We start from the raw sequence: 18634 nt of genomic DNA on the forward strand, positions 1-18634 counted from the left end.
AATGGACAGAGAGTAAGCGAGGGAATAGTAAGGAAGAACCCGGGAGTCAGAAAGAATGTTTGGCGTACCAGCGAGGCAGCAGCAGCGACCAAATGGGTCCTAAGTGGTGGGCTCTGCGGATTGGATTCGGAAGACTGAGAGGGAGCAAGTTCAAAAGGAGAAGAGTTAGAAAAGAGGCTTTTCATGAAGCTAACGCCAGGAAATCAGAAACAAACTCACGAAGCATTCACTATGAGGAGTAGCAACGCGTCAGGTCTCCGTCTGTCGTCCAAGATAACTTGCTCTGTCAGTCTCAATTGGCGGAGTCCGAGCTGGGGGTAGAACAGGGAAGGCTGGAATGCTGCAGACACTTTGGAGCGCCGTCATGGGGAAATACTGAAGACCAGACTGATCTGTTTCCACCTATGCCAGACAGACCAGCGCCACCTATGGGACATGACAGATGGAAAACTTGCCATCAGCCTCCAACACCAGGAGACGTAAGCCACCTTACAGAGGGTGATGGTAGATAGAGGGGAGCAACCAGCGGTACCGCCAACAATCCTACAAAAGCTTGGCACCGGGGAAGATCCCTCAACCTTCTTTGTCAACTTCGAGAGGGTTGCCAAGACAGCAGGTTGGCACTGTGACCGTTGGACAAGTATATCGTCCATTGTTGATGGGAGAAGTACAACAAGCACTCCAAGTCCTAAATCCAAATGTTAAGGACTCCCTCTAAAGACCTGAAGAAGGGGTACTTTAGAGCAGCTAGCACAAGAACAAGAACATTATAGATGTTGCCTTCGGCACCTGCGCCTCTGACAATGGGAATCTCCCCAGCAGCCATTTTATCAAGTGAGAGATCTACTCAACAGGCAGCTGTCAGACATAACCTATGACGAAGTGAAAGTCATGCCGGCGTTGGAGCAATGTAGAGACAGACTCCTTACCGCCTTAGCCTGCAAAAACGTAATCTGGCATATGCACAAAGCCATTCTAAAGGAGGCTATACAGAACACAAATGTCCATCAAAGAGCCATGTTTCCCTGAGAACCAAGTGGAGCTCCTAAAAAGCTGGTGGATCCTAGACCATCGGGCCAGGAGTAGATTAAAGTCCATCCTTTAAAAAGCCTGGTCCTACAATCTCATGTCCCATTGAGTAAAAGCCCAGCATACCAACCCCCATGGACTCACGGGCACCATGATGCCCACCCCATCAAGGGCCGATAAGGTGTTATACATGCAGGAAACCGGTCACTTTGCCTGTCTTTGTCCTGAAAAGCCAAAGGAGGAACAGATGGCCATTGGGCTCCTCCATTACGGAACAAAACCAGAACAGGAGCCCAAAGATTACATTTGATGGGCCAAGGCGGATCTTGAACATGAATACCTCGCAGATCTGTTCCCTGAAGAACAGGAGAAACAAGAACCAGGAGTCTGGATGTCTGTACCACTGGCGAAAATGATCATGTATTCCACCTGCCAATCCAAGTCCATGGCATGCCGGCCCGGACTCTCCTGGTTCCAGGAGCAATTAAACAGGCACTTGAGCAGATGTTGTACAGCAAGATCACCTACAACCTGGTCAATTAACTCAGATTGTTTGAGTGTGTGGAGACATCCACCTCTAACCCCCAGGCTAACGTTACCCTTCAGGTGCTGCGACACGCAGTTACCATGCCCATGATCATCATGCCACGATTACCTGAAGAAGGTCTGCTGGGCATGGCCTTCTCACTTCCATCCAGTGCCTCAGGGAGGCTCAAGTGTCAGGCCAGTCTTTTTCCTGCTGGGGGGATCAGTTAGGGTAGAAGCCAGGGACAGAGGGGACAGTTGGAGGAAAAGATGGAGGTGTGTGACAAGGCCAGTTCTCGGGCCTTATCAGGGAGGTTTTAAAGCCTGTCTCTGCAGGAGGTAGAAGGAGGTGGGAAGGCTCCAAAGGCAGCCCAAAGCACAATATTTCATAATAGGGCCACACATCCTATTCCTTCCCTTTCGCCAATATGTTTCTGTGCAGAGTAGTGTGTGAGTAGAGTAGGAGGGGTAGTGTGGAGGAGGGAGGAGTAGTGAGTAGGTGGGTGTAGTAGTAAGAGGAAGGGTGAAGTAACATGAAAGGGTAGAGGGAAGACCTAGTGGGAGTGAGAACATAGAAGGGACAGAAGAGGGGTGGAGGGAGTGAGGCAGAGTAGACAAGCGAGTAGTAAAGAGACAGGCCGAAGTAATTGTGTTATGCAAAGGTTTAGTCAACCCGTGTATTTGTAATCTGCCATCCCAAGTCCCATTTGAGCTGGATACAGTACTGAAGGTTAGGAAGTCGCTGTGGGAGTTTTGATGGCAAGCATATAGATCAGCATCTCTAGTTCAAGTCCGTCTTTAGACAGTAGGGGTCAACATTCGCCTGGTTTAGGGAGGAGAGTCCCAACAAAATGAGAAAGAGTGGGACGGTCCTAAGCCCCACAAAGAGGACAATAAAAGCCCTTCCTTCATCTCTGCGTCTTGGAGTGATTATTGTGCCATCTGTGACACATTACAAAAAGAGACTTCTTGTAAGCAAATCTCTTTAAACCTGCCCATAGGAGCAGTCAGGCCAAAATTGTTAGGTCACACCCCTGAGTGCAATGCACAATACATAAATAAATAAGGTGTGAATATCTGGTGCAGGCACAACACATTTGTATGGATTTCTGGTTGCAGGTCCCTTGCTCCCACAGATTTACCCTCTCTCCTGCAAGCAAGCTCTGCATGTCAATCATGCCACGGCTGTGGGTGAAAAAATGCAAAAGCAAAGTGCACCTGCCATTGTGTGTATCTGTATGTCAGACCCACCATATCTTCCCTTCATGTTATGTTATGTTAAAGCATTTATAATGCGCCCCTGGTACCCACTGTGATCCCTATTCTGTGCCCAGCACCCAGAGTGCCCAGTCATCAGCTTACCAGCCTACTCTCCGCCCCCCTCCGCCTCCACCCCTGTTTAATTGAACTGATGTGTCAAGTCCATTTCCATTCCCATCGTTGCGTCCATGCTTGACTGGCACGCGTACCAACCTCCTCCATAGCCTAAAGGTAGCTACAAGGTCAGAGCACACTCCTCTGCCAAAGCCCCAGTGTGACAGAGACCCCGCAAGCTATGAAAGCTGCCGGCGCAGAACAGAATCAATGACCGCGCAGTGAAATCCATGCACGCGTTACGCCGCCTGCGTCCCCACGCTATGCACGTAGCCGACCAATAGCACAGCGCGTGAGCTGGTGGCGCCGTCGCTTCATTGCTGGGGAGGCGCAGCGCAGCCCTACGATTTTGCACCCAGCTACAGAACGCGAGACGTATATTGGGCCCCATTCATGGAATTTTCTGCACAGTGCAATAACAATTGTCACTATTGCAAAGAAGTCACTTTGCACTGCCCACACCCACCCTGATTAATGGAACTGTGCAAGGTGTATCTTTGCAGTGCAAAATCCCTTTGTACTGCAAAAATTACTGCACAGTTCCATGAATCAGGGTGACCCAGTGCAAAGTCATTTTTTCAGCACAAAGTGACTCTGCACTGACTTTGCACTGCAAAAATACAATTTGCACAGTTCCATGAATCAGGGTGGGTGTTGGCAGTGCAACGTGACTTTACAGCAGTGAAAAGTGACTTTGCTCCGTGCAGAAAATTCCACGAATCACGTCCTGCTATGTCCGCTCCATCGGCGGGAAAGGCGCCCAGGGAAAGGGTCAGCGGAAGATACTGCTCTCCAAGCCTGTCCCACTCAGAAAGCCATTCGAAGCTATTTTGTTTGTTGCATCTTCTGATACAACCCCATCTTGGCTAGTCCTTCCAGATCCTCGCGCACACTATGACAGGGGATTTCTATGTGTGCAAAACACAGCAGGGTGTCACGGGTCCTTTGTGGCTGACCTCATGACCTCTCGTCCCTTTTCATCCGTCCGCTCACTTTATAATAAAGAGAGCGATTGAATTCTGCCTTTTGAGGACGAATTTAGCAAGAGTAAGGTATTCCCTGTGATTGAAGCGTTCGCGGTGCTTTCCTCCTGAGGAGGCGGCGGCTCGTGACGCACCATTGTGAGCGCCAAATACAACAATCCGGCATGCCATGGCGTTGTGTCATTTGGGGGGCCTCTTGGCGCGTATTCTATGCACCCACAATTATGGGGATTATCCAGCATTGTCCACATTATGAAAGCTGTATCACTTTATAGTAAAAATAAAACAAAAATTCTGCACAGAGTTGTTAAATTGCGCTCGCGGAGGGTTTCCAGGAGGGTTCTGTATTTGCCTAATCGTGGATGCTTCCGGGCAATGTGTTTGACTGGACTATGAGCCCACGGATCGATTGGGAATATTATTTAAATCTACCATTCAGTGATGGATCGAGCTGGTTAGAGCTGGGGCTTAATTTACCAATGCTATGCTATGTTGGTTGCTCGCAAAGTGCTTCCCATGACTGCCAAAGGGTCTCGAAGCGCTCACATTGAAAAGTATATATGCTCAAAGTCATGGCCATGCATCGGCGGGAAGAGCTTGTCTCGTTTTGGACTCATGTTATCAACATTCCTACATTGCATGCACGTCAGTCCAAATGAGTGCAAGTGGCGCGTTATATTTAGCTGCATTTTACACATGGTGCACCTGAAGCTGGAAAAATGTTTAAAACATGGTTGCAGTTTACATGGCTGATCATGTGATATTCGTGTATATTTCCTTTGAAGAGGGGTCGGGCTATTAAAGGGCAGACCTTATGGAATGCGTGTAATCCGCAGGATCCCATTCTGGAGCCATCTCACAGTTTAAGAATGTGAGTTTAGTGGAGGGTCACCTTTTAGATAGGCGGCACATCACTGCTCCATAAGGATAGACCTTGCTCCCTAGGGAGAGCCCAGTCATTCCATGAGGGACAGCGCAGTCCTTCCATGAGGGACAGCCTAGTCCTTTGATGAGGGACAGCGCAGTCCTTCGATGAGGGACAGCCTAGTCCTTCCATGAGGAACAGCCTAGTCCTTCCACGAGGGACAGCTCAGTCCTTCTATGAGGGACAGTGCAGTCCTTCCATGAGGGAAAGCCTAGTCCTTCCATGAGGGACAGCCTAGTCCTTCCATTAAGGATAGCGCAGTCCTTCCATGAGGAACAGCGTAGTCCTTCCACGAGGGACATCCTAGTCCTTCTATGAGGGACAGCACAGTCCTTCGATGAGGGACAGCCTAGTCCTTTGATGAGGGACAGCGCAGTCTTTCGATGAGGGACAGCCTAGTCCTTCCATGAGGAACAGTCTAGTCCTTCCATGAGGGACAGCTCAGTCCTTCCATGAGGAACAGCGCAGTCCTTCCATGAGGGACAGCCTAGTCCTTCCATGAGGGACAGCCTAGTCCTTCCATTAAGGACAGTGCAGTCCTTCCATGAGGAACAGCGTAGTCCTTCCACGAGGGACAGCCTAGTCCTTCCATGAGGGAGAGCACAGTCCTTCGATGAGGGACAGCCTAGTCCTTTGATGAGGGACAGCGCAGTCCTTCGACGAGGGACAGCCTAGTCCTTCCATGAGGGACAGCCTAGTCCTTCCATGAGGGACAGCGCAGTCCTTCCATGAGGGACAGCCTAGTCCTTCCATGAGGGACAGCCTAGTCCTTCTATTAAGGACAGCGCAGTCCTTCCATGAGGAACAGCATAGTCCTTCCATGAGGGGCAACCTAGTCCTTGGATGAGGGACAGCCTAGTCCTTCCACGAGGGGCAACCTAGTCCTTGGATGAGGGACAGCCTAGTCCTTCCATGAGGGACAACCTAGTCCTTTGATGAGGGACAGCATAGTCCTTCCATGAGGGACAGACTAGTCCTTGGATGAGGGACAGCGCAGTCCTTGGATGAGGGACAGGATGAGTTTAGATTCGGTGATCGATTCTGTGTTTTGAATGATTTTCCTGGTTCATCCTTGTGTGATTACACTCTACTTTAAACATCGTCAAACATTAATTTATGTGTATTGAACATTAATTCAACAAACACAAAAAAACTCTGCTACATACATCTTATGTTAGTGTTTTTTAAATCAAGGGATTGTTTTAGTTTGTGAATACAAATAAAACCCTTTTTTCAAAAGAAATATGTATTAATGAAGTTTTTGTAAAAAAGAATAACAACGAAAACAGTAAGAAAATAGGCTATAGCGCTTTCTAATATATAAGAAAGCATGTGGCACTAATTTGAAAAACGAACCAAAAAGGATTAGTCAAAAAGAAAAAATTTAGAGCAAATGCCCAAGAAAATATCGTATTGAACCTATAAGCAGAACTTTAGTTGAATATCATCGCGCCCTCAGGAAACAAATCGAATAGGGAGATGCCATTTATAAGGGCAACATTGGCAAAGTTTAGGCGGATGTTGTGTTTGTTTGATTCCCTAAAAGTCCCTGAGGATCTCTAGGAAATTTGTAGAAAGTGGAACTTGTTTTGACTGCACCCGCTTGTCACTTAGAATGTCCTCCCTGAAGCATCTCTTTGTGAATGTGTTTCTGCAGTGTTCACCACTGCCACCAATATAGTTGCAAAAAACCTTCTCGGTCTTGGTTTGCCTGGTGGCCGCTAATGGTTCATCTTAGATTAGTTTGTCACTTGCAAGGTGTGTTTGAATAAAACAGAAGGTCTTTTGGGACAACTGGTTTCCTCAAATACCAGGAGTGTTGGTCCCCCTTTCAAATACTAGACCGAGATGAATATCAAGTCAACACAGTATCTTTCTCAGTAAGCTGTGGGTGTGCAAGGATGACTTGTGTGCTCAGTGTACATGCAGGTGCAGAAATCCCCATTATTTTACCAAAAGTGTGTGATTGGGCCTCATTACGACCCAGGCGGTAAGTTACCGGCTGGGTCGTACCCTTACCACCATGGTGTAAACTACGTTTACACCATGGTGGATGGCGGATTTACCGCCCCATTCCAAGGTGAGTGGGGCGTTAAATCTCCATTTCCCATTTTACCCTTCCCCATTCCCATTTTTGCCCCATAGGGCATAATGGGAATGGGGAAAGGTGCTAATTACGCCACCGTAAATTACGGTGGCGTAATTAGCACCAAGGTCCCTTTGCGGCATGGGTTTTAACGCCTGCAAAAAGCAGGCGTTAAAATCACCATCCCGCAAAGGGACATTGGAATCAGGCGTTAAGGGTCGGCGCCTAACGCCTGGGTCCTAATGAGGGCCTATGTCGAACTGCTATGGATAATGTCAGCCCATTACTGATTTGTAAATGTTTGGCACCCACAAGCCCGCCAACACATCCGCAAATCACTTGCACCAACTCCAGGTTGCTAAAGTAGGTTGTCACATTTGGTCCTACATTTGTACCCTTTGAAATGTTCAGGGCAGGCCGTTTAATGCACACCATGCACATTCATCAAAACGGCAGCAAGCTGAGGCTTGGGGCGGCAGCCCATCCCATGAATTTGCAGGAGTTCCCTTTAGTAATTAGGGAAATCCCCTCTTTTCCTGACATGTAGGCTGGATGTGGAGTGCACCTGTGCACTTTAGCATCTTTCCTAAATAGGTAATGACATCTGCACCAATGAATTTCATCCCTCTTTGATCTATTGCATGCAAGATCATCTAGAGATGCCGGCGTACAAAGAGCAGGATGTGCTGCCGCCTCAAGGCTCACTCATTGCATATGGGTTTCACACTTTGGAAGGCGGTCTGCCTCCACACCTCATGGGCCTAGCCAAAAGACATTGAAATACTTGTTTACTTACATGTCCTATTCTGCACATTATCGTCCAATCTCCAGTTGTCAGCTTGGAGATGACTAACATTGTGGTTTGCAGCTTTAAAACAATAGCAAATATGTCTGTTTTGTTGTTGTTCGTGTGTCATTTCCTCCATATCATGTGTAACTTCTTCCAAATCGGGGAGTGGTCAAGTCATCATATGGGATTTTACTTAGGTGGGTCACAGCCTTCCATGAGCAGGAACCCAGTCACTTGGAGGGCAACTTAACACACATATAATATCTGAGCTTCTACAAAAACGAACGGCATTAACCATGTACACCAAAGGTGTCCCACTCTGGTACACCAAGGGCGCGTATTCCACAACTCTACACGATATCCACAAAGGCTAAATGTGCATGAAGCAATATGTATGCAGTAGCGGGTGGGTATCCTGAGATCCTGGCACGAGTGTTGCCCTGGATGAGTGGAGTTGGAAATCGCTGGCACCCCTGGCGTAGAGGAAAGCACACCATGCTCTAAATGGTTGTGTATTGTAAACACTGTATGAGCAGGAATGAGCATCTTCATGAGGATCTCAGGGGTAGATTGCCTTCTGCATGGGCATGAAACCTGCGGCTCTGCAGATGTTTTCCAGTACAAGTCCCATGATCTCTCACCATTGACTGTGCTTGCTTGGGCTGATGGGAGTTGTAGTCCAAAACACCCGAAGAGCCAAAGGTTGCAGGCCCCTGTATTATAGCCATGAAAAAGGCTACAGGATCCAGAGGACAGGGGTGTCCTGGGGACAGGCTGCATCCCCAGGTGGCTTGACTGTGGGACTATTTTTGATCATAATACCTGACTTCTTTCCTCCCAGGTGATGATTCACATCACGGACGACAATGACTGCGCGCCAGAGTTCCTGCACTCCATCTACAGCCAAGACAACATTCCCGAAACAGTTCCTGTTGGTACCTCCTTGCTTCAAGGTGAGCCATTTCTCTGCATTGAGACAGCATGCTGCCCCTCTTTTTGAGGATGTCGTGTAAACGGTTCATGCCTTTTGAGTGAGGCGGCCATCTTCGAATTTCCTTTAGTAAGAAATCAGAATGACAACAGTGCATGCAGTGTAGGACCCAACAGAATTATGATTGCGCCCGTAAGAAAGAACAAAGAAATAAACAAATAATCTCCAATGAAGTTCAGTGTGGATATCCTAAAAACATGACCAGATTAGTCCAAGAGCTATGTGTAGCCAATGGTCTTGTGGCAAGTGCAGGTTAAGGGGAAATATGATATCGATCCTCCATTTTATGTTCTTTGTGTATTGTGGTACCATGCAGTATTTTAGCCCATCCCTTTAGTTCTAATTTTTCGTGCTAAGTTATAATGTCGATATCGTTTGTAAATGTTAATGTATACTGCACCTGCTACCACTGTAGTGGGCTCCCAGCGCCAAGTGTTGTCCACATGTGTGCATAATTGGGGCTAAGCCTGGGATGTCTAAACCTGAGTCTGTGGTAGTGAATGGTGGGGGTAGGTCAAAGTGGCACAGCAGGGGCAGAAGCAGGGGGCTACGGCACAGCAGGAAGTTGCAGGGCAGTGATAATATAAGCTTGAATTCCCGCTTCGCTGCAGAAGAAAGGGAAGAATGGACAATGCGCTGAGTGGTTTGGAGAGCTTTGTAGCATGTCATAGAGCGATCTTTCTCCTTGGTCCAGCAGTGCTCTTAGAGGGTCTGGGTGTGTGGTTGCGTGATGAGCTCAAGACGTTTGGTAACCCGAAAGAAATCACTTCCCCAAATTCCCCAGGTGCAAGGTCATGGGGCTGCCGAGGCTTACGCCATGCAAAACAGCAATGTCCAGGGCTGACTGTGTGGGGAGGTGGATACCGAGGTAGAGAGATGAGGTAATGAAGGACTGTATGGCGAGAGACTAATCCCCTGGAGAGCTTGACCATCGAATCTAGATGCTACACAAGTGTGACCCTGTTCTACTGTGCCTTGCCTTGCCCTGGGGAGTCATACATTACAAAAGTCGATCATTGACAAAATAATTAAACAACATTTGACTAAGTAATGCAGCAGGTGCTACGATATAATGGATCTCATTACCTGTTACTCACTTGCATGCCGAGGAACCTGCTGCAGTTTGTTGAATGGAGTCAGGTTCTAATTCAGGCGCGCCTGAGCTTCTGATTATGGGAATTTGAGTGTGATCACGGGAAGAGCTGGACACAGCTCTGTAGTCTATTTTGCAACGGACAGACTTAATCACACTTGTTAACACCGCTGTAAAGGTTGGCCATTCTCCTATTTGCTAAAGATTATATAATAGGAAATCATGGCTCTAAGAATGTGTAGATAAGTCTATGGAAGAGGTGCTAGCCACGTTAAGCCAGAGCTTATGAAAAGAGCATAGCCGTTTCGGCTTCAGCCGCCATCAGTTTAACTGTGTCTCGCATAGGTCATGTCTTAGTACTTTGGGGCTCTCTCCCCCAAAGCCTGCAGCCCCATATTCACGCCTGGGCCGCTCTGCTTTGGTCTCCCCACAGATGACCTTTTTTAGTCAGCAAGTCTGGTAGGTTTTGGTTTCACTGCATGTGAATTTTTTTCGGCAGTGCCCTTATTTTATGGGGCTTCCACAAAGAATGTTCCTATCAGCCCAACTTGCCACATATGCCATTAGTGTATATGGCTTCCAGTAGCCGTGGGGGAAGTTATGCAGGCAGAATAGAACGGTCGTATTCTGACAGAGTGCTACGCCAACCCCACCTAAACTGAGTTCCAAGAATGTGACTCCAAGGTCTGCCAGAAGTCAGTGCTGAGTCAAAGCTGGGCTGCGATTGGCTGGAATATGGAGCATTTCAGCAAATCAGAAGGGCTGAATTAATCTTTCTTCAGGGGTGTGGAATGCTCCAGTTCTATGATTGGCCAAAATATATAAGTACCAATGTTTGCTTTCTTTTTTGCACAGTATTCTACCTAATTGTATAGCTCTCTTAGGGTAGACTCTAGATTCTGCACCACTGGCTGAATGGCAGAGGCAGAGAATGAGGTACTCAACATGGGGCTTCCAACCAACCCAGGTTCCAGTACCAAGCCCATGTTGACTGCGTGTAATTTAAAACACCAGACTTAATATCTATGGCGAAAGACAAAGCCTAATGCGTGCACAGCCGGTATCATGAAGTCATTATTAACGAAATTTTTACTATGAAAAAACTCATCAAAATATATGGGGTGGGGGGGTAAGGATTACAAGGGCTGGGGAGGGGGTTAGGGTAAGGAGAAAACTATAGGGAATGGCAGCACTTGTAGGGGGGATCCCCCAATATAAAAAAAACATCTTTTCGTTTTTTCTAGGTAATTCTTCCAGAAAAACTTACTTTGAAAAACCAGTTGTCGGTGAAGAGAACCGCACAGCCTGTGTAACGCACGGCCTGTATAACGCACAGCCTGTATAACGTTGCTAAATGCTCATAATACTGCAGGCATGGCATCATTTGGGCCACAGAGTGAAATGAATGAATGTTTAAAGGGAATTCTAGTGAAGCATTTGTGCCTCGTGTTGCTGCTCTTGCCCTGCTCCCCTGGTTCCCATTCCTTTGGCTCCTGGGGAGGTGACTGGGGGGACTTTGTGCCATACATTGGGCACCAGAGCAGTAATGGTCTGCAAGGGGCTTCGTGAGCATATCAGACTACCTCAAGGCACCGCCTCATTGAGGCTGGCAGAGGTGGATTGTCCTGGCAGGCCGGTAGGGTCTCCCTCGGAGCATTGCTGATGGAATATACTACAGATGAATGAATGACGCTGGTGACTGAGCTTTATTTGTAATGTTTTTGTTCATCAAAGGAATATGTAAAACAAAGAGTTTCTTGCGGTTCACTGCACCATGCGATTATATATATCTGATTAAATGGGAAGAAAAGTGTACATCGTAATCATCAATAAAGCGAAAACAAAAATAAAAGCATACCACTCCTCTCTTCATACACATGTTGCTGTTAGGAAAGAGAGGAAAATTATGCATAACCTTTTCTACAAAACGCACACATGTGACCAAAGAAACTCACAGCGTGGGGGATGTCAAGTGGGGAAGTGGGGCGCAAAGGACACTAATACATATTGGACCTCATTGCGAGTTCAGCAGTGTGCTACAAATTGGCGTACCGCCACTATTCTGGTGGCAATGGAATTACCGCTGCTGTTACTGCACCGCTGAATTCCTGGTTTGGAGGTAAATTGCAGGAGTCACCTCCAGATTTACTGCTGCGGAATTACCACTAGTGGTAAATTGCCAAAATAGCATGGAGTTCCATGGACTCCATAAATGTCTTGCTAACGCTCGTAATCCCATGCTAAATCCTGCAGTAAATCCACTGGGCCGAGTGGAGGTAATGGTAAATGAGTTTCCCCCAAATTGGCCCAAGCAAGGCCAGAGGAACTCAGTGGGGTACGGCAGGTTTTTTATCTGAAAATGTTTTTTAAATGATGGGTGGAAACTGTGCATTTTGCAGCACACGTTTCAGAACAGTTGGATAAAAAGCCTTATAATTTACAATGAGAAAACACATGACATACTCCAAAAGAGGCCAGTTCATCAACACTACAGAGTAGCACTATCTGGCTGTGCGCAAAGAAAAATCACGAGGCTTCCCTCAACAATATATGTCAGAATTGCCTCTCATTCCCCAGGTAGATCATGGGGGCTGTCGTCTTACGGTGCCGGCATTGCTGTTCTATCACATTGCTTGTGCGCAAACAGATAATGAGCCCTGTCAACAGTATACATCAGTGCTGCCTTCCTGTTGCACGGCATCTTCCCACGGATAGTGATGAGCCTTATTAGATTGTATTGTAGTCAGCATTTATATAGCGCCATTTCCCCATTTGTATGGCCTTAATGTGCTTTGTGGTTGGAACGCCCTTTGGAGACTGCAGTGCATGTACGGGAAAATTCTACTAGTTTAGTTTAAGATGCGTGTGTGCATTCTGCCAGGATTAGGATTTTGGAGGGCTGGCTTGTCTCCAGTAAGAAACCCACAGGTCAGGCACGTGGGTGGGTGCTGTCGGTGGTTCAGGCGAATTGCTAGTGCAGGAGACTGGATGTGTGATCAGCTAGACCAAATGTACCCTAGGTTGTCACGGCATACTAGTCGCAGAGGTGTTAAGAATCAACAGGGGTTTCAGTGCAGGCGGCTATGTGAGCAGCTAGACTGGATTTGTCGTTGCCATAGCTGCATTCTAGAGTGCATGGATGGGGAGCCGTGCCTGCGGTAAGTGTCCACAAACGTGCTGCGATTTATACATACCTCAAACTCGGACAGATGTCGCTTCATAGATCTGCCAATGTGATTGGCTGGTCCCGCAAACTATAAGCCACCTTGATTTGAGAATTGGAGCAGTGGGAGAAATGCCTAAATTTGAGACACACCAGCAAATGGAGAACTACTTAGACCTGAGACCCTAGATTAGCAGGAGAAAATTCCCAGGTCCGACACAAAACAGTAAATGGAAACGCGCCCAAATATGAGACACTGCAGTGATTGGTGAACCACCTTGATTTGAGACACTTGAGCAGTGGGAGTAACGCCTAGGTTTGAGACACACCTAGGTACAAGCAGCATCTAGAATCAAATTAATGGAGAGACCCCAACTCTGAAACATTTGAGCAGTGTCAGAAACACCTAGATCTGAGACACAGTAGTAAATGAGGAAATGGAAGGGGGGGGCACGGCAAGGGGGTGATGTATGATCATCTGTGAGTGATTATCACGGTGTGGCGCTGCGAACGCTGGCAGAATCTGTGGTGGTTCGAATGGGAAGGTGCTTTGTTGGGTCTGGACCAGTACTTGGGTGCGGGGAGCGATCAAAGCATTGAGTGGGAGAGGGATTTTAGGGGGAGGACGGAAAAAGCCAGGTTTTGAGGGCCTTTCTGAAAGCAACTGCACATGGCAGCATTGCTACTGTAAAACACATGTTCAGGCTGGCTGTTTATGCCCAAATCAGTTCATGAGACCTGTCAACAAAATATGACAGCACAGCCCCAATTTCATGCTGCTTTGGCACACGGAAAATCACGCGGTCTGTATGAACAATCTATGGCAGCGCTGGCCCAATTCTACTGCTGCTTCTGCCCAGATAAAACAAGAGGCCTGGCTCAACATTATGTCTGCGCTGCCCTCCTCTCCATTCTGGTTGTGTCCATAGAAATATATGAGGTCCTAGGAAGTGTGCAGGACAAGACCAGTTTACATTATATTACAATGCCCATCCCCTGCCCAATGTCAGTCTCAGCGGCTCCTGAATATTCATAGACATGTACACACAGGCTTGCAAACACGCATGTTCACCTATGCAGATCCACAAACATTCTTATAACCACTCATGCAAAAAAGAATGTAAACACATAAAACATAAATGTAAGAATGCAGTTGAAATTGCCCTTCTTTAATTCAGCCTTTCGCAGTCCATACTATTCTGCATCTCTCATAACCCGGGTAGTCAGACCCAGAGCGACAAGCCGCTGAAAGCTATTCCATTCTGGGCATGTAAAGCCAGATGTATGTCTCTACATAACGGAAGCCAAGACACTTTCTTCCCTTAGGCAAGCCTCCCCATCAGGACATCACAGTCCTTACCATTATAGATCAGCTATCTTAAAAGTCACAATGAATTACGCCCAGCCCGCAGCGTAGAAACCGAATACTATTGGACTAAACTCCAACTATTTACCTTACCTCATGATTTCCCCGACACGTACGCGTCCAACTCTTGGCACGAGCATATCCGTTGGGTGGCTTGGCAAAACCAGATCTCTTCTTGGATATGGGGAGAGCTTCATATATACACATCTGGTGAAATCCTCCACGCTACGAAGCCCGCTTGAGCACATCTCAAGTCCATCACACAACCACACACCTACTACGCCTACTACCATGCATCGTCGGGTCTAGATATTGCCATCATAGAAAAACCGTTGCTTTAAGCAGAGCTTTACATTTCCGAAACCTTCTTTCACCCTTACTGATAACTGTACACAAACAGGCGTCCGTACTAACACAACTCTATCCTCTCCCTTTCATGCCACGTGTTTTTACCCCTACTGAACGGATGTGTCTATTGACTACTTCCCCTTTTCTACTCCCCACACGCCAAAACCTTCTTCCTTACTATCCAGATACCAAGGTCTGGTGGGGTCACAAATACACTGCCGCTCAGACAGGTCAGGCACCGTAAGACCACAAGGCGGTGGTGGGCCCAGTATGCATTTTGGATAACATATCATTACAGAACGTAGCTTCCTGCCCAGCCCCTCAGCTCCGCTCTTCCTCTTGCACCTGCAGCTCTGGGCACCTGCACGAACAGGAAGCAGGCCGAGAAGTTGTTTGACAGCCTCCCCTGAGTTCCGCCTTCAAGGACCCACAGCTGGCTGAGAGAATACAGATTTCTGTCTCCATCGGGTTCTTCTCTGCCCTTGCTTGGACTCTTAACCTCACACTCATACAACGTCCTATGGGGAGTGTGTGAGTAAAGCTTGCAGTCAGTGAGGCGACTGCGTGGCTGTGACGTCTTGGTGAGGGGAATACGCGTGTGCAGCGCATGCTTTTCGGTGGTCTGGCTTGTCCACCCATTGTGAAAGTTCTCAAAAGCGCCAGGGCCCCATAACCTTCGAGGACTGGGCTCGTTGGTGAGTTGGTGGGTGGTGGGGCTTTTTGGTGAGGGGGCAATTCCTCGTGGACATGGTGAATTTCACAGCACTCGGTCGTCCTTGGGTGCCTGGCCTTTACCTCCCTACTCCAGTGAAACAGGTCTATGTCAAGCCCTCGCTGCTTGAAAGTAAGGAGGGCTTCCTGCATTTAGCGCGTTTAGACAAAGCCGTGGATAGGGGGCAGCTCGGATTAGCACCTCGTGCGGGTTCCCCGCTGCCCGAGGAGTGCCGTCTCACACTCCCATCTGGGCAGGCTGAAAGAAAGTTTACTTTCCAGATTAAACCCTTTATGCGTGCCCACTGAATGGGGGCCATTGCGGACCGGCTGTGAAGCGATGGTGAGAAAATGGCGCAGGACTCCAGAGCCACTTCACGGGGCTCCTCACACATCGGGCCCTTGTGTGGTTGTTTTGTCTGCTGAGAAACAGATGGGGCATCCAGCTCTCAGACTCAACACTACAGGGAGGGCGAGGATTGTACGTTTAATTACTTATTTATTGTACTTTAAACAGAGGGTGAGAACGCCCAGAAAGGTTAACTAATTAAGTTTGAGGAGTTTCTAGAAGCTTATGACTAGGACTCTCAGAATTGTTATACCTTAATAAAAGGACGTGCTCAAAACATTTAGAATATGCAAATACATCCATGCGCCCGCCTTCTGCATTGAGCACGATTTGTTTTCTATATTTATTTTAGGTACTGTTGTTTTTCTTCCTTATTTCTAGCATGTTTTGAGGTACTTACTGTTTTAGTTTTAGCAACTTTTTATTCGTTTCTGCCCCGTGAAATGCTGAAGCGGCCATGCACTTGTTGGGCAGTGAGCTTCATGAATGCTGTGTAGTTGACCATAACACCACACTGTCAAGGCCAAGCCTCGCTGGTAGAAGGCCCATTCCTTACAGCGCAAAAGAAGGACAAGCACACATTTACTTTGCTTGAAAATGTTCAAATGGTTCCACCAGCTGCTAGATGCTTCGCTCCATATACCAGCAAGTAGAGCAGAGCAAATGTGGCAGCATGACACCTAGTGTGGCAGACAGCCCGATTTGTTTTTATTTTTAGCAATACAATTATGCAGGTAATTCTGTTTCTGGGCGGGAGGCCTGCTAATCAGACTCTGCCTTTCATAATGCTCCATGCCTAAAGCATAATTCAACCATGTATCTTGCTGCAACCATTTTTTGACATCCCCAACAGCTGCCATGCAGTGGCAGCAGGGCAGGTTCAAAGGTCACATGTGCATTCCTCAAAAGTGTCTGGAACACAGACAGCTGTTCCTTTTTAACTGTCAGCACCCCTAGTTCAAAATGTAAAAGTTAAGTGCCATAGTCTGCCTGGTGGCTGTAAAACCCTACAATTAATCCATGTATGGCTATGCCATGGGGGCTAATGGAATCACATCATTATAAAGCCATCAGCATTTTGATGTCATATTAGTATCAGCTTTGTGAGGTTACTCAGTCATGACAGGGCTGGTGTGTATTAGCCGTCTGGCCCTGGTGTACCCACAACAACCATGCAGGACTCCACCCAGCAAGCTTCTCCTTTGAACCCCACCCGGCCCCAGAGAAAGGTCAACACCTTCCTCTAGGAGACAGGAACCCTTCACCAGAGATCCCCTGAGACCCAGTGGTCTAAATAAACCCCTGACATGACAATGGTCCTCTCACAACAAGGTCCAAATTACTGAAGTCCTTTTGAAGTAGGCAGACACGGGAAGGGGTGGAGTAGCCTGTAGTCAAGAGGAGAGGGGTAGGCTGAGATGGGTTCCACCACCTTGGATTCTGCTGAGGATCCCTAAACTTCCCACCACCTTTCCACTTCCTGCAGGCAAAGCACTCTGGGTATATCAGAAGGCAAACAATGCTTTTTACAGCAGCCTGGCGTGTACCCCTGACAAAAGGCTTCCTTTGGGCCAATCTGCAGTAGTTTTTTACCTTTATACAGGGGGGTCAAACTACCCTTGGCTGATTCCTCTTTCGACTTTAAGACACGAAGGATTCACCTGCAGCTCTATAGCGATTCAGTCTTTTCCAAAGTACTGTGCCCAGAGGTAGAGACAGAAGGCTCCAAGGAAGAGTAAAGCACCTCTCCCTGCCCACCTGAAAGGCACATCTGGGGTGACACTGCAGTGGACCAAGATCTCTCTGCTGCTTGTGCACTGGACCCAGAATCCTGCACACTTTCAGGTGCCAGACAAGCTTCCTGGACTGGAAGTGCAGAAACGAATGATGTAATTTATCTCTGGAGACCAAGGACTGGGGCTCCCTGTAACTCCCAATCATCTTTGCGCCAGCTCAACCACTCTTGACTCACTTCAGACTGCTACACAACCTGTAGTGCTGCTTTAGCCACTCTAACTTTGGACCGCTTATCTGCAACTTCAAACTCTCTCGGCACCAACTCAACCCAGTGCCGCGTATCGCTGCAATGACTCAATTGCTGACTCCTGCTCTCGAAAAACCTATTGCAATGACTTTAGTCGGCTTCCTGGAGCAACAGCAACTCTTCAGACCTCATGAGTTCTAGTTCCAGAGGAGGAAGATGAAATAAAACAATGAAAGTTAATCAAGCATCATATAATCTTTTTTTAGGCAATCCCTTAAGAAAAATAGTATCGCTGATGCAGTTCTTGGAGCAGTTTGCCTTCCTCCTGGACGGGATCTTTCTTTTTCGAGACTTGCACCTTCAACACTTTGATATCCCCACAAGGAGCTAAACACGTGTTCGGATCATTTGTGGGATGAGTTCCTTTTAATGCTTTGGTTCATAGAGTCAGTGATGCCTTTCATGTCTGCACAGAGGCGTGATGTGGTTTGTAGAGGATTTTCCTTGAGACTTTGCTGTTGTTCAGTGTTCTGTTGCTCTTGAGCTAAGTTCATACTTCATAAAAAAAAAGGCTAAACTAAATGAAACGCTATACAAAGCACCAGAACAATTTGCTTCACCTGGACTCCCCTCAAAGGTCTTATCAAATGAAAAAGTTAAGAATTTTGAATTACTATAGTAATGCATACAAAATTACCTACACAATAACACTCTTATGGCAGTTACTATTATGTAATGTATCCTTTTTTGGATTGCTTCAATAGAAAAAAAAGAAAAAGAAAGTAGCAACCATTGACAACAGAAAAAGTAGACATGCGATCTCCCATGAGATGATCCACCCCAACATGCAATCTCCCATGAGATGATCCACCCCAACATGCAATCTCCCATGAGATGATCCGCCCCAACTTGCAATC

General features: G+C 47.3%; 1 protein-coding gene across 1 annotated transcript in view; it reads left to right on the top strand.

Moving 5' to 3' along the window:
• Positions 1–18634, top strand: part of LOC138497739 (neural-cadherin-like) — a 609504-nt gene that overhangs the window by 273410 nt on the left and 317460 nt on the right. Inside the window, exon 5 of the mRNA XM_069621376.1 lies at positions 8554–8665. Within this exon, the coding sequence (XP_069477477.1) occupies positions 8554–8665 (112 nt within the window). The remainder of the gene's footprint in view (positions 1–8553; positions 8666–18634) is intronic.

This window comes from Ambystoma mexicanum, chromosome 5q (genome assembly GCF_040938575.1).
Source record: "Ambystoma mexicanum isolate Mex_15411 chromosome 5q, UKY_AmexF1_1, whole genome shotgun sequence".
In the NCBI taxonomy this organism is placed as follows: Eukaryota; Metazoa; Chordata; class Amphibia; order Caudata; family Ambystomatidae; genus Ambystoma; species Ambystoma mexicanum.